This window comes from Syngnathus leptorhynchus, chromosome 16 (assembly GCF_054491065.1).
Source record: "Syngnathus leptorhynchus isolate UIUO chromosome 16, UIUO_Slep, whole genome shotgun sequence".
In the NCBI taxonomy this organism is placed as follows: domain Eukaryota; kingdom Metazoa; phylum Chordata; class Actinopteri; order Syngnathiformes; family Syngnathidae; genus Syngnathus; species Syngnathus leptorhynchus.
Window position 1 is genome coordinate 7,318,520 of NC_141210.1, and position 13,241 is coordinate 7,331,760.

Genomic DNA, 13,241 nt, shown 5'->3' on the forward strand with positions numbered 1-13,241 from the left:
ACACCCCTCTTTGCCCTCCCCTCCTATGACTCAAAACTAATATACTCTATTTTACTTGGTCTAACCCACCCCAAGTTTCTACTCGTCCACCGCACACTCCCACAACTCCCCGCTGCCCGCCCAGCTTCTCACCACACACACACACACACACACATATACACACACACATATACACCCACGCACGGGGGACTCTTATACAACATACTTTCCTCCTTTTTGGTGTCTCCTGACTTTGTCACTCAGCTGATGGTGATTTTTGTTCTGGGAGGGCAGCAGATGACTCACTGAGGTTTGGTGGGGGAACTCCCTAACAGTGGACATTGATGAATGTACACGGGGTTGCCATGGTGACAGACTGGCCGGATCGTAATCACAATACTATACGGGCAAAAGTATCTGTCATTACACCTACACAAGTTCTCCACGTTTGCATTTTAACTGGAAGATGACGAAATGGTGGGGTGTGTCTCCGATTTTGTTTTGTTTTTTTAATTTACTAAAAAAAAAAACTACTACTGTTGTGGCCGATCATTATTTATTTATTTATTTATTTATTTATTTATTTATTTATTTGTATTCATGCGGTGTGCGATTGCTGTAGCTATAAACACAAGCTCAGAGGAAAAATAAAGTTTCCAGTAGCATTTCTTTCACGATCAACACCCTTCTTTTCCTGCTTTTGTTTTAGAGGAAGGAGTTTGAGGAAGAAAGAATGTTGTTGGTTGCAATCGAGAAAGAGGTGGGGGCAAATGAGTGCATGTCACAGCTTGAAAGAGAAAGAAGGAACGGGAAAAAAAAAAAAACGACAAGGGTGGGGAAGAAACGGGTGGAGTGTCAAGCTAGAGAAGCCGAGGGTAATGAGAACAGGAGGAGACGGCTTCAGACTATTAATTCATTATTATCATCCACATTGCTCGTTTATAGCTTGTGGTATATGGTTTGAATGTTTCCAGTGAGTCAAAGTCATCCATCCCTCACCCACGTGTAGCAGTACCGCATTCTTTTAGTAAAAGGGAAAATATAACGTCTTGGAAATCAGATCATGTTGCTGAATATATGCAAGCTCATCATTGCATGTTTTTTTTTTTTTTGTCCATGAGCTCTTTGCTTTCCAACTGTAGTCAAGATGTAAATCATAAGTATGAATGTGGTATTTATTGTGGAATGTCAAATCCTCACAGCAAGAACATACCAACCATAAATTGAGAAAGCGTGATAGCAGAGAAACTGATTTTTATCAAAACAACTCAAAGAAGCCTTTTAGCCAAACAGTATGATAGCATCGTTTCGATAAGTTGTTTCAGACAGATATAAACAGGTAAATGTTATGCGGAATATTGATTTCATAAGCTAGCAGGATGCTAATCAGAAACCAAGATAAGTGTCGGCGTACGTAGCGAATGTTAGCATTTCGTCAAGGTTGCAAACGGTTCGTTTTTTCTTATCGCATAGAAATTTTGTTGACTGTTAAATGGTCTTTATGACCATTTGCGTCCTTGAAGGAATCCTGATGAAAAATATCATTCAGACCTTCCGCAAACCCACGCTAACCGTCGCAGCTCAGTGAGAAACAGCCTTTGTTGAACATCCAGGAAAGTGACCTTAAGAGTGACCTGAAGGCAGGTCAGATGAGTACAACATTCATTCCAGTGAATGAGGACAGAATCTTTGTGTGACGTAGGAAAGACAGAAATTTTTGCAAGGGCCTTCAGCCAAATCAGCTGCAGGTCACGTGAGGGAGGAATTCGAGAAAATTGAGGAGCAGGGAGCTGAACTAAACTGTGAGTCCTTACGGAATAAAAAATAATAATAATAATAAATAATAATAAAAAAAAACTATACAATTTAAAGTTTTTTTTTTTTTTAAATAATTAAACAAAAACTTCTTCGTGGCGAGTGAGTATTTGGGACCCGGGCCTTCACCGACTTTCTGCTAATCAATACCACACAAAAAAAAACCCTCATACTCATCAAAAATCCTAATTGTTGCTGAAGGGCTACGATCATTTTTAGTGTTAGCAAAATATAGTTCCTTTCCTGATAAAAGTCTACAGCCATGCATACTGTATTGTGAAGGTGTTATCAATTCCACACACATACCTTCCAATCCCATGGTAGAATGCAAACACAAGCACTCCCCCTCACATAGAGCCGAAATGACTTCTAACGTTTATTTCTGACTTCTCAAATCACAATGAATATTCTTTCATCGTACCCCCAGCAAAGATACACACTGTATCTTTTCATCCATCTTATCTTTGAAAGATTCATCAGCTCCATCTGGGCTGTGCTGACATCACAACGATATGGTGATTAGAATTGCGAATATTATGAGGAGTTGAGTGTCAAGCGGAGAGAAGAGTGAGACAAGTGCGAGACACGATAGAGAGGAGAGAATGCCGTCCGACCCGATTGAGTTCTGGGTGTGTCGACCCCACCTTTGGGCGAGGTTTGCTCTGTACTATTCGTAAAGCGTGATAAAAGTCTGAGTCAAACCGGCGGATGTGCTCATTGCCACTTGGATGATGCAAGAAGTGGTCTACTACCAATGCCTACTTGTCTAAGGCGGGGTGGGGCGGACGCTTGGTCCAGAAGACGGTTTTTTTTTTTTTTTTTGGGAAACCAAGCACAAGTCAACTAATCACATGCCTGAGTAGCTATTGAATCTACCAATGGAGTAGCTTACTCAACAAACAGCTCTTTGTCATATTGCAACGCCAATGAATACCGGAAAAACCAGACTCATAAAACAGAGTTTGAACAGTGTGATATTGTTTGTGAGTGTGCGATACCAAACGCTGTGTGCACATGTAAAAAAAAAAGACGAATCCATGAAATTCTCCCAAGCATGCCTTGGATGAGGGTGGTTCTTTTTACAAAGTAAGTTCCTGTTTGTGTGAACTTCTGAGAAGTGAATGCAGGGCACAATCTACTATTCAGTACACAGAAGTGAGCTATGCAACTTTGACATTTTTTTATATTTCCCCAGAATGAGTTACATGCCCTGTCACAATAAGAATTCCAGTAGCTTGGAACAATGATATAGAAGCCAGAATGCCACAGCTTCTCTTGAGGCATATTGTGGGATTGCTATTCAAAGTCGGTAGAGCGTGGCATGACAAATGTTTGTCGGATGATAATTCCTTGATGAAGGTGTTTGTGAAAGGACGGGAGCCTTTCAAAATGTCTGTGGGAAGTAAAGCAGTGTGCACATGCCAGACGAGTGAGCCTGACCACAGCCAATGAGACTGCAGCGTTACACAATAGTAAAACTCCTCGCCTGTGGTTCTTTCTTCAATCCACTCGTTCCTTTGCTGTTTTGCACGTCACACCCTGCCAAAGCACATATGAAAAAAAAAAGTGTCTTGTGGTGCTTGAGAATATTTTAGGTTATGAATTAGAAGGGAGGACGAGCTCACGCTTACCTCAAAGGTTCAGTTTGGACCTTGGCGGCACTTGCGGCCTTGCTTCCGGTGTGGGCGAGCTTGTTTTTGATGATCATTCGCTACTACTCCCGAGTGACACATATGCGCGATGGCAAAATCTTAAACCCTCATGCGGAATACACATCTGGCTCGTGACACATCAACGGAGACAAACAAAAGCAAACACTTACTCATTCACTAAGGGAGTGACACAAAACTCTTTTTTTTTTTTTCTTTTTACAAAAGTATGTTTTTAGAGGACTGGTCATGGCTTTAATTTCTCTGTGTCCACGCCTTGGTTATTTATGTTGGCGTTCGGGGCTTTGTGAAAATTTACTATTGTAGGAAAACTTGAGATCACACTTGTCCAATTAGCAGCGCTACATTTGGCTCGCACGTGTGTGCCATGCAGTCAAAGGTTCAGCGGTTCAAGTCACTCAGTGCTTTATATGCAACTGATTTGAACTTTTTGACCATCTTTATCACATCAGGTTTTTAAGCAGTAGCAGCCCATTTTTCTTTAAAAAAAAAAAAAATTAAATAAATTTGTATGGAATAAAAAAAAAACGGATCCGTAAACTATGGAGAAAAAAAAAAAGTGTGATATTGGAATGGGGCGGTCATGACCACTAACTATACACTGAAAATGGCGTCACAGTTGTTCGTGTGACAACCAATCACGGCTCACCAGTTTTCAAAGTTTGGTCATGTGACATTTGCAAACTAACCCTAAACCCAAGAGAATGTTTGATTTGACTTCCCCTTTGGTGTAATTTCCATTTTAACACACAGTTGGCAGTCCATGATGACACTCGGCACATTTCTTGATTCATCAAGTGGGCCGACTTCCATTTCCAAGATGGCCGCGCCCATAAAACCAAAAAGCAGAGCTTTAACTTGGGTCTCTGAATGTTAGTGTAAGTGACAGTTATTTAAAACCACATAATACCAATAGATATGACAAATGTTTGGAGGAGACGAAAACCACGATAAGCACCCAGTGGTTAAATAATAAACCTCCTAGATTTTCTTGCAGCCACAAAACCTTTGAATCACTCTTCAGCAAAATGACAACAATTTTACAAAACACTCCAGGCGGCATGGATGTTTGTATGAATGGAAAACAAAGATTTCACAGTGCAAACTAAAAGTAATTCATGATTGAAAGATAGAAGCTATACAAAGTGATGGAAAGCTTCAGTGGAAAAGCAATGAAAATCAAATTAAAACATAAAGCAAAGCAAATTAGGCTTTGCATGTCTCCTGTTGGCTGCTTGACTTTGAACTCAATAATATAAGAAAATTAGCAAATCTATTCAAAACAACAGACTAATTGTAGAGCTGACATGAGGGCCTTGTGTTTTTCTAGGGCAAATGTGAGGCGTCCAAACCGCTGTTTACAGTCAGTTCAAAAAAAAAATACACATTTGCCCAGGCTGACCCGTTTCCATGGTTACCGGCCAGTGGTTTTTCAACCAAGCTTCACGATACCTCACCCCCACTGCTGCGTTTTTGGTTTTTTTTCTGTGTCGGCATAACATTCAACTCCAGTTTCTCCTCACGTGATTTGAGTCCTTTTTTGGGAACATTTCTGCTCCGCCTGTTTCCGGCTGAGAGCCACCCCTGTGTTTAGGCTGTGCCCACAAAGTCTCTCTCTTTCTCTCTCTCTCTTGCTCTCTCTGTTTTTCTTGCTCTCCCCCCCTCAATGAAATGCAGACATGCACACTGTATTCTCACTTCAGTTCGAATGAAAACAACTTCAAGCCGTAGCTAGGCAACTCTAAAATGTGAGTCATCCAAGTGCCGCACCCATAGTCGACTGATCAACCCCCCCCACCTTCCCGCAACAAACACACACACACACTCAACACACACAGTCTTCAGATCTCGTTCTCGTCAAAAAGTACGGTTGTAACTTGTCGCTCTCGCTCCCAATTAACTGTCATAATAACAATGACACACTGGAGCCATCTTGATTTCATAATGACAACTGCCTGATCGAGGCTTGCTTGTGTTGAATTGTCAGATAGTGGAGAATAATGATCTTATCAAGTTCAACTCAGTACACTTATCATTTCCACCTCATGGTCAATGGGATTTGAATCCCTGGTGTGTCATAGCAACCACATACTCAACAACACTGCTAAATGGATGTATAGAATGCAGCAGTGCGTCCTCTAGTGGACGGAAGGGAGCATTACCTCACCCAAAAAATGTGCACCTCTCAGGGATTACACAAAGTTTGTTTACAAGGAACACAGTGGGAATTTAAGGGGCACAAATTGAAAAATGTCGACTAGCAGAATAAATATTCATTCCTGTCATTTTCAGTATGTTACTAAAATGTGGAGCAGAAATCTGTTTGGAGAAGAAAAAAAATTCAACAATAGAAGTTTTACAAAAATATGCAAATTTGGTCAATGGTCAATTAAGGCCCAATTAGCAAACAGGTGTGCTGCCAAGAAATCATAAAAGGCATTCCCTCAAGTCACATGATCCCCAATGTTTTGTCACACAGACAAAAAAAAACTAAAGCTGGCAATGTATTTGAAACCCAAAGTATATTGTCGCATCGCTGCCCTCTTTATTTCCACCATCTTAACATTTTCTCTCCCCCATGTAATTTGCAAACCTATCTCTTATTACTCCCACCCCAATTTAAATCCGATACCTCCAATCGATAAGGATAACAGAGCGACGACAAATAGTCTAAACAATTATTTCAGTCAAGAAGACGCTCAGCGACAACAATTACCTTCGGAAAGGCAAATAGAATTCTCTACAACATCTACAGAAGTAACGAACAACGCTAAAAAAAATGGCCCGACGAGGAGTCAAAGTTCTTCGGAAACGGGAAGGGAGGAGATTGGTGTTCTTGACGACTGCAACTCGGGTCAAATCCAGCACGTGGTCTATGGGAAGTTCTTCATCCCCGGTCAACTTGAAGCAAACATTCCTCGACATCATGTGGACCGTCAGTCTCATTCAGATGTTAAAGGTATGGAATAGTTTTTTTTTTTTAAAAACTCGATTCTAATTTGATTTTCTGAAACTAACAAGCGCTTGACTCACAGCGTGATATTTTTCTTTATCTTTACTATGTTACAAGAAAAAAGAAAAGTGAAGATGCCAGGTCAGCGGCTAAGTGGCTCCGAGGAGATCTGGCGGAAGCTTCAGCCTGAGGTGGATTGTGGAGACGACGCCATGACCTTAACTGTCAGAAGGAGACGAGCGTTACACCTCCTGCTTGACCGAGGTGTGCCCATTGTATACACAAACTTGTACATTTCTGGTGATTTCATTTTATTTATTTTTTTCAAATCAGAGAATGAATCATCTCTTCGCCTCTCCCATCTGCCAACTCAATGCGGCTACTCTGTGGAGACCACGTGGACAGAGCTCAGATTAATAGTCCAATACAATGCATGTCATGTCATATTGCAGGTGAGAGATTTTTTTTATATCTGTATTTTTTATGATCATCTTCAATGCCCTGACAAACATAATGAATGATATGCATTGACTAGGGGGGCAGTTATGTGTTGCCTCTGCAATGGAGGGGGACTCCGGTCAAGATGTCATGTCCTCTCTCTGTCGTCAAGCCTCCCGACATGAGGCCTTCATCGGTCTGTTGTTCCCCTCGTGGGATGAATGTCAGGCTTCCCTCCGCGCAAGACGTAAAGGTCAACGGTAAGTCGGTAAGCAACGTAAATGTAATATTTGACTTGTCTATAAACTCGGCGGTTTAATTGTTCTGCAGTTCGTGGAGAATGGACTCCGGTGTTATTGTTGGCTCGGCAGTGTGGTTACACTTTGGACAGACGAGATACGGAAATATTAATAGCTGCTCCGTTCATAACATGCGGTATCACGGTAGAGGTGAGCTGATATTTTTTTTTGTTTTGATAATTCTACAATGATAAAAAAAATGAAGTCATCTCAATTAATTAGCTTTTTTTTTCCCATCAGGATGGAAAACACACACTTCATCTACAGATTGACGAGGGTACATTTATTTTGACCTGCCCTCTCTTTCCTGAAGAGACTGGAAAGTCTCTCAGATGGGCTCCACCTTTTTACCTGGCACCCCCTTACTACCCTCACCCAACATATCAGCACAGAATTCCCACCGCTACCCCCCAAGCGACATCTTCTGCTGTCAAATCTTCACCTCCTGAACCCCCCATCACTACTCCAACCTCACCCGGATCAACAGATGACGAAATTTCGTATTTGCGTGGAGTGTCCGAACAGCCTGTTACTGCTGGCTCCCCGGTTGAAGATGCCACTTCCCAACCTCCAAGCAACCATCACCCTAAAATCCCTCAGTCTGATCCGGGCCTTCTGGCTCCGATGGACCTGTCGCCAAAATACTCTAACATATTTGCTGAATTTTTCCGCCAAAATCAACAATCTGAAGATAAGGCAGCATCATTTCAATCCCCACAATATAATCCATATTACTATTATTCCCCTTTTCCATATATTCCAGCCCAGGACTCGGATCCTTCTTTTAGGGAACCAGATAAAAATGGGAAATTTGATGACCTTCTCGAATCAGACGGTCCTCCTATGGCTACTTATTTTGAGCAATCGTTCTTTCCTGCCCCTCATGTATTCCCCTCCTACGCTTATGACTACTATCGAACGTATCCTGTGGCTCCGCCCCTTAACAAACCTGTTGACCCACTTTCTCAGCACCCACCTAAACATTCTGATTTTCAAAAAACAGAGATGGATGACGTTCAAGAGGTCAATGCTTATCCTAACCTTCACCGCATCAACTCTGAAAGTGTCTTATCGCAATCTTGGCCTCTATACATCCTTGCTAGTTTTTTGGGTCAGGTACATCCATATGAAGTTTTGGAGCGTGGTGACGATGAAGAGGACGAGCTTGATAAAATGACGGGTAAGACAGTATTTCCAGTGGTTGTGTCTTGTAGAGAGTTTGTTTTACAAAACGATTTTGTTTGTATTCAAATGTACAAGCATATTTTGGTAAACTGTAGACATTTTGCCAGATCTCCACTAGAGGGCGGAATACTCTTGAGTCTTCAAGTACCTTAAATGTGAATTTGTACTAGCTGATTTTATTTTTCATTTATTATCTGACTTTAATTAAATGTGTCTTTGTAGACTCTGGATTAGGATCTCGATTTTTCCTTTTGATACCCAACTCTTTGGAGCTCCCACCCCCCCAGTCCTCGGAGGTCAATGTTTCCTGCTCACTGCAGGTGACAAACTCTGACCCTGACATTTACATGGTGGTCCCGGACGACTGATGCAAGAAAGCACGTAAGGCCGACATTAAGACATTTTAACGTTTCACAATACACTCAAATATAAACTTTTGTCATATGGAGTCAAGTTATTGTTACGCACTTTTCATTCATGTTTCTTATGCCTTGACAACAAATGAAATATTAACAAAGTGATTTGAATTCATAGTAGGCAGAAATGTGCAATTTAATCCTTTGATGTGCATTCAAAAAAATTTCATTTTGGTGAAACGGAAACGTTCATCTTTTCTTTGTATAAGACATTGCCCTGCCAGTGAAAGTTCACAGCTGTTTCTTTCTTCTTACAGCAATAAAGATGCAAAAGTTATCCCCATTGTATTACAAACTGTTTATTTTTATTAAGATAAACAAGGTCTCTACAATATAGTGCAAAACGAAGTTTCTAAAACAAAAACATTCAAAGGCATTGAACAGCAGCAAGAAAATGTAACAGAAATGTCGCTAGTAAGTAAATTTGACCTTCACCAAATCCCAACAATTTTAGTTTGTACCAAAAAAATTGCAGTTTACACAAATAAAATAAGTGTACAAACTACGATAAAAGCCTTAGAAAATTTGACAGAATAATGTTCAGTGTGACACAATTATTAAAGTTACATACTTGTTTATAAACTAAAATGTCAAAAAAAAAAATGGCTATCGTGCTACAGTAATTTTCTTTCAAAAATTAAATTTGACATTTTCCATACCGTATTTAGATAAACATTGTTTCAACTGTTAGCTTCCCCGTGTTACCCAAAATGTAAATCCCATAACACAATAAATGATTATTCAAACCAAGCACTTGCATCTAATATTGAATCCTATAGAAGAGCACACGTGGCGTTGACATTTTGAAATTAGGTTCGGAATGAAAGAGGAATCCCACCACCTAATAAACAGCAGAGAAGTGGGCAGCGCTGGCCAATAGGTTTCTCTTGATCTGTTTCAAGAGGATAATGGTGCACACCAGGGCAGTCATCTATCATGCAGACACAGAAAGTAGAGGGAGAAATTCAAGCTAGAGTGAAAGAAGCGGTGAGTGTTATGGTGAGAGCCAAAAATTCTAAGTGTGTGATGACGTTTGAATTATGGAATTAGGTTTAAAAAAAAAAGAATGGGAGTAGACTAAGTCTGGACCATAGTAGTGTTGGCCAATGTGAGAGGAGGGAAAACGATTGGGTCTAGGTCAGGGTCAAGTTGATGCTGGGACAAGTTAGGCAGGGATGGAGACGCGTTGGTCAAGATGATATACTGAGGAGATGAAGAGCTTGACACATTCAGCTTGGCTTTGAGGATGCTGCTGCATATTAGAGCAATGAACTTTGGAAGGGGGATGGATGGATGGAGAGGCGTGAAATTGTGATTGAAAGAAAGGAACGGGGACACAATTAGAACTTTCAACGTGACTGAGATCCATCATGTTTGTCACAGTTTTCAAAAGGGGATTTGTTTTCATAACATTAACCTACATGATGTATTGAAATAGTAACATTGATTGAGTATTTAGAATTATGATTTTTTTTGCTTACCACAAGAGCTCCTGTTCCAATGAAGATGGCCATCACCAATGGTGCGCTATTGTTGAAGAAATCAGTGATAACCCCAGGACATGTCTGAAAGCAAACAGCAGAAACTAAACACATCTAGACAAAAAGATTTTGGCCAATCATGATCTCCAAAATCTCTGAAGTGGGCAACTTACAGACATGGCGATGTGCTCGAAGAAGCCTTGAGGCTGAGGGCAGGTCTCTTTTACAACCTCCAACAAGGTGACTCCTGTCACACCGCAGCAATGAAGCTACACAATGGTGGAGGAAGAAGTTAAAGCTGATTATCATCACGGACAGATTATTTCAGATATTTTCTCGGATCTTTGACGTGTATAGTCGTCACTGGCAGTGAATGAGTTTTTTGTGACAGTTGTACTTGGTCAATTCAAATTGGGAAACTTGCAAAGTTTATTCGTATTACGAATAATTACAAATTACAAACCGTACAGAAAATAAGCGGAGAATTCGTTCTCACCATCTTGTGAACGAAAAGTAATGTGACGCCGATGCCAGGGTCTCCGCTGGCTCCAAACATAACGTAGAGACTACTGTAGAACTCCGCAGCCTTCATCCCAACCTTCAAATCACAAGGGAAATGTTTGCTTTTTTGCAAAACTTGACCATAATACCCAATTTCTTTTTGACGTTTTGGTTCCCGGGTTACCTCTTGCCTATTGGCGTAAGCAACCACTCCGACACAAACCAATGCAATCGCCATGATGGACAAGAGAACAGAGGACTGAAAGAGAAAGTTGAGATTTCATGGTGAGTGTCTGCTGAGGATGGCTTACGTGATAACAATGTACGCTGATTTCACAAGGGCAGGAAACATCCGAAACAAACAATCGGGAGTGCCAGGCAGATGACGTTCAACCTGAGTTGCTCAGATGAAAGTAAGTTTTGTTCTTTGCAGATAAAATTGGGTAACTTGTTCTAACATGTGGTGCTGGGGCTTTTCTTCCACATTCTCTCAAGATGTCACTTCAATGTGTTTTGTCATACGCATAGGAAAATCATTTTCAGAAGGTTAAAGCACCTTTAAAATGTCATTTAAATTTCTTGAGATGGTGAATGTTGGTGTTTTGTGAGCTGTTAGCAACAATAGTGACTGTTTTAATGCACACAAATGAATTTGTGGGATGAGAGGATCTAGAACAAACAAGGCGGTGTTTCCAACTTTTCCATATTAGGTTTCTTTTTAAGCATCTCACCAATTGGAGAGCACATTTATTCTCACAGCAGGCCCCGTAGTCTCCAATCGTAACCAAGATCAGCATGACTGCGCCGAGCACGATCAGTATTATCACACCTTTAAAAAAAAAAAAAAAAAAGATGATAAAATGAATTCCATTGAATCGAATCAAAACTTTAAAATGTCCTCGAGTCGGGACAGGTCTCTAATAATATTTTCGGAGCGCCTCGCAGCCCTAAAAAGAAGAAAGGACAAAAAAACAAACTCACCGCAAACAAATGTGCTGGAGTTTAGGCCATCTATTTCAAATATTGTTCTGGTGCTGTTGCTGAACCTCAGCCACAGGCCCAGGCCCAACAAGACAAAGCCCAGGATCTGCAAAGTAAAAAGCAGCAAGCTTTTGAATCAATGCTTTCATCCTCTCTCTTTGATACTTATATTTACATTTACTCTTACTAAATGTTTCGAGTACTTTTGCTTCCTGTTTAACACTTCAAATTGAGGAACATGTAACTTTCTTGCGTGCTATTATGTCTCTTAGTGGGAGGGGGGGGTTCTTGATAACGGCATGAGTTGCTTATTCGAGGAAACGAAACTAAGCAGTGGCGCCGACTCAGTTGATCAGCCTTTGTCAATTCCCTCTTACACTCCCATTTTTCCCAGGCCAGATTACTTATCCAGCGATGAATCATCATGTTCATAGTCCAAACTTACCGCAAAGATAATGTTGAAGAGGATGAGGATAAATTTGCTCACAATAGCACATCCGTCCAAAGCCATGCTTAATTCACAATGTGGAAAGTCTGCAGAGTAAACCACAGTTATTGTCATTTATAAAACATGTACGCATGCTTACAACGCGCCCAAAAAAAACCCACATGGCATATGTAAAGTTAAAAACACTTCTAAGCACCAAATAGGTAGACTTTCCATATTTATCGCGCATCGTCTGATAATTCTAATATCATTCGTGTTTCCTTCAAGTACCTGTGTGAGTAGGATGGCGTGCGACTGCAGAGATCGTCTCGGAATTAAAATTCCACTGACGAACGATGAGACGAACTCCACCTTTTAAGAATGTGAGCAATGATGTGATTGGCTGAGCGACTGGGACTGACACACAGCATAACCAATAGATTGAGCGGCGGATGTGCAAGGGGCGGGGCCAACGGCAGAAACGAAACTTAAGGAAACTTTGTCTTTCGGTTGTTTTTTTCTAAGAACAAGATGTTGCCAATCTTTTTTTTTTTTTTTAACAGAATGTACGCAGTTTACTGGAACGACTTTCAGGAATGGTTGTCACCCAGAATGAGTCATTCTGTCCCTTTTGAAAGGAAGATATTGTCTTTGGATTCATTTTTAAAAATTGTACTTTAGGAGAACTGATGTTAAAACAAACCCCAAAAAATATTGTTAATAAATACTTCATTTACAGCTCCAAATGGAGAAAAATAAACCCTCTTTCTCTCACCCATTTTAATTTTCTGCCTTAGAAATGTCTACATTTCATTTCCACATCAAATGAATGCAGGTCAACACATTTTCATACCTTGACAACCAAAACTGAAAAACTGCATCTTACTATCCACTAGAGGGCGAACAAAGATAACAAACGTGTACGCATGGCCTTTATTTTGAGTGCGTCTTGGATTATATGAAAATGTTCTCGCGTGGTCATTTTTTAAATATAATTTAGTTTTTTTTTTTTTGTGAAAGCCATTATGATTTATTTATTAATCATCTATGTTACAAACATACGTTGTCTGGAAATATAGAAACACTCAGACTTTAC

The 13,241-nt window shown here is 40.5% G+C and overlaps 2 protein-coding genes across 3 annotated transcripts; one reads left to right on the forward strand and one right to left on the reverse strand.

Annotated features, from left to right (window-relative positions):
• The first annotated feature begins 5,865 nt into the window (after nt 1-5,865).
• Nucleotides 5,866-9,822, forward strand: LOC147044576 (uncharacterized). The gene is made up of 7 exons (XM_085934362.1): nt 5,866-6,423; nt 6,535-6,681; nt 6,751-6,869; nt 6,953-7,115; nt 7,186-7,304; nt 7,395-8,334; nt 8,562-9,822. Exons 1-7 carry the CDS (start codon nt 5,928-5,930, stop codon nt 8,705-8,707), a joined length of 2,130 nt encoding a protein of 709 aa, XP_085790488.1. The 5' UTR covers nt 5,866-5,927; the 3' UTR covers nt 8,708-9,822.
• cd9r (CD9 molecule related) lies at nt 9,030-12,525 on the reverse strand. Of its 2 annotated transcripts, none has more exons than XM_085934364.1 (9): nt 12,437-12,525; nt 12,164-12,252; nt 11,719-11,824; nt 11,469-11,566; nt 10,922-10,996; nt 10,733-10,834; nt 10,410-10,505; nt 10,237-10,320; nt 9,030-9,686 (listed from the first exon to the last, which is right to left on the reverse strand). In XM_085934364.1, exons 2-9 carry the CDS (start codon nt 12,227-12,229, stop codon nt 9,597-9,599), a joined length of 717 nt encoding a protein of 238 aa, XP_085790490.1. In that variant the 5' UTR covers nt 12,230-12,252; nt 12,437-12,525; the 3' UTR covers nt 9,030-9,596. The 2 variants fall into 2 exon arrangements, with proteins under 2 accessions (XP_085790490.1, XP_085790489.1); XM_085934363.1 differs by having other exon boundaries at nt 9,030-10,027.
• Nucleotides 12,526-13,241: the final 716 nt, after the last annotated feature.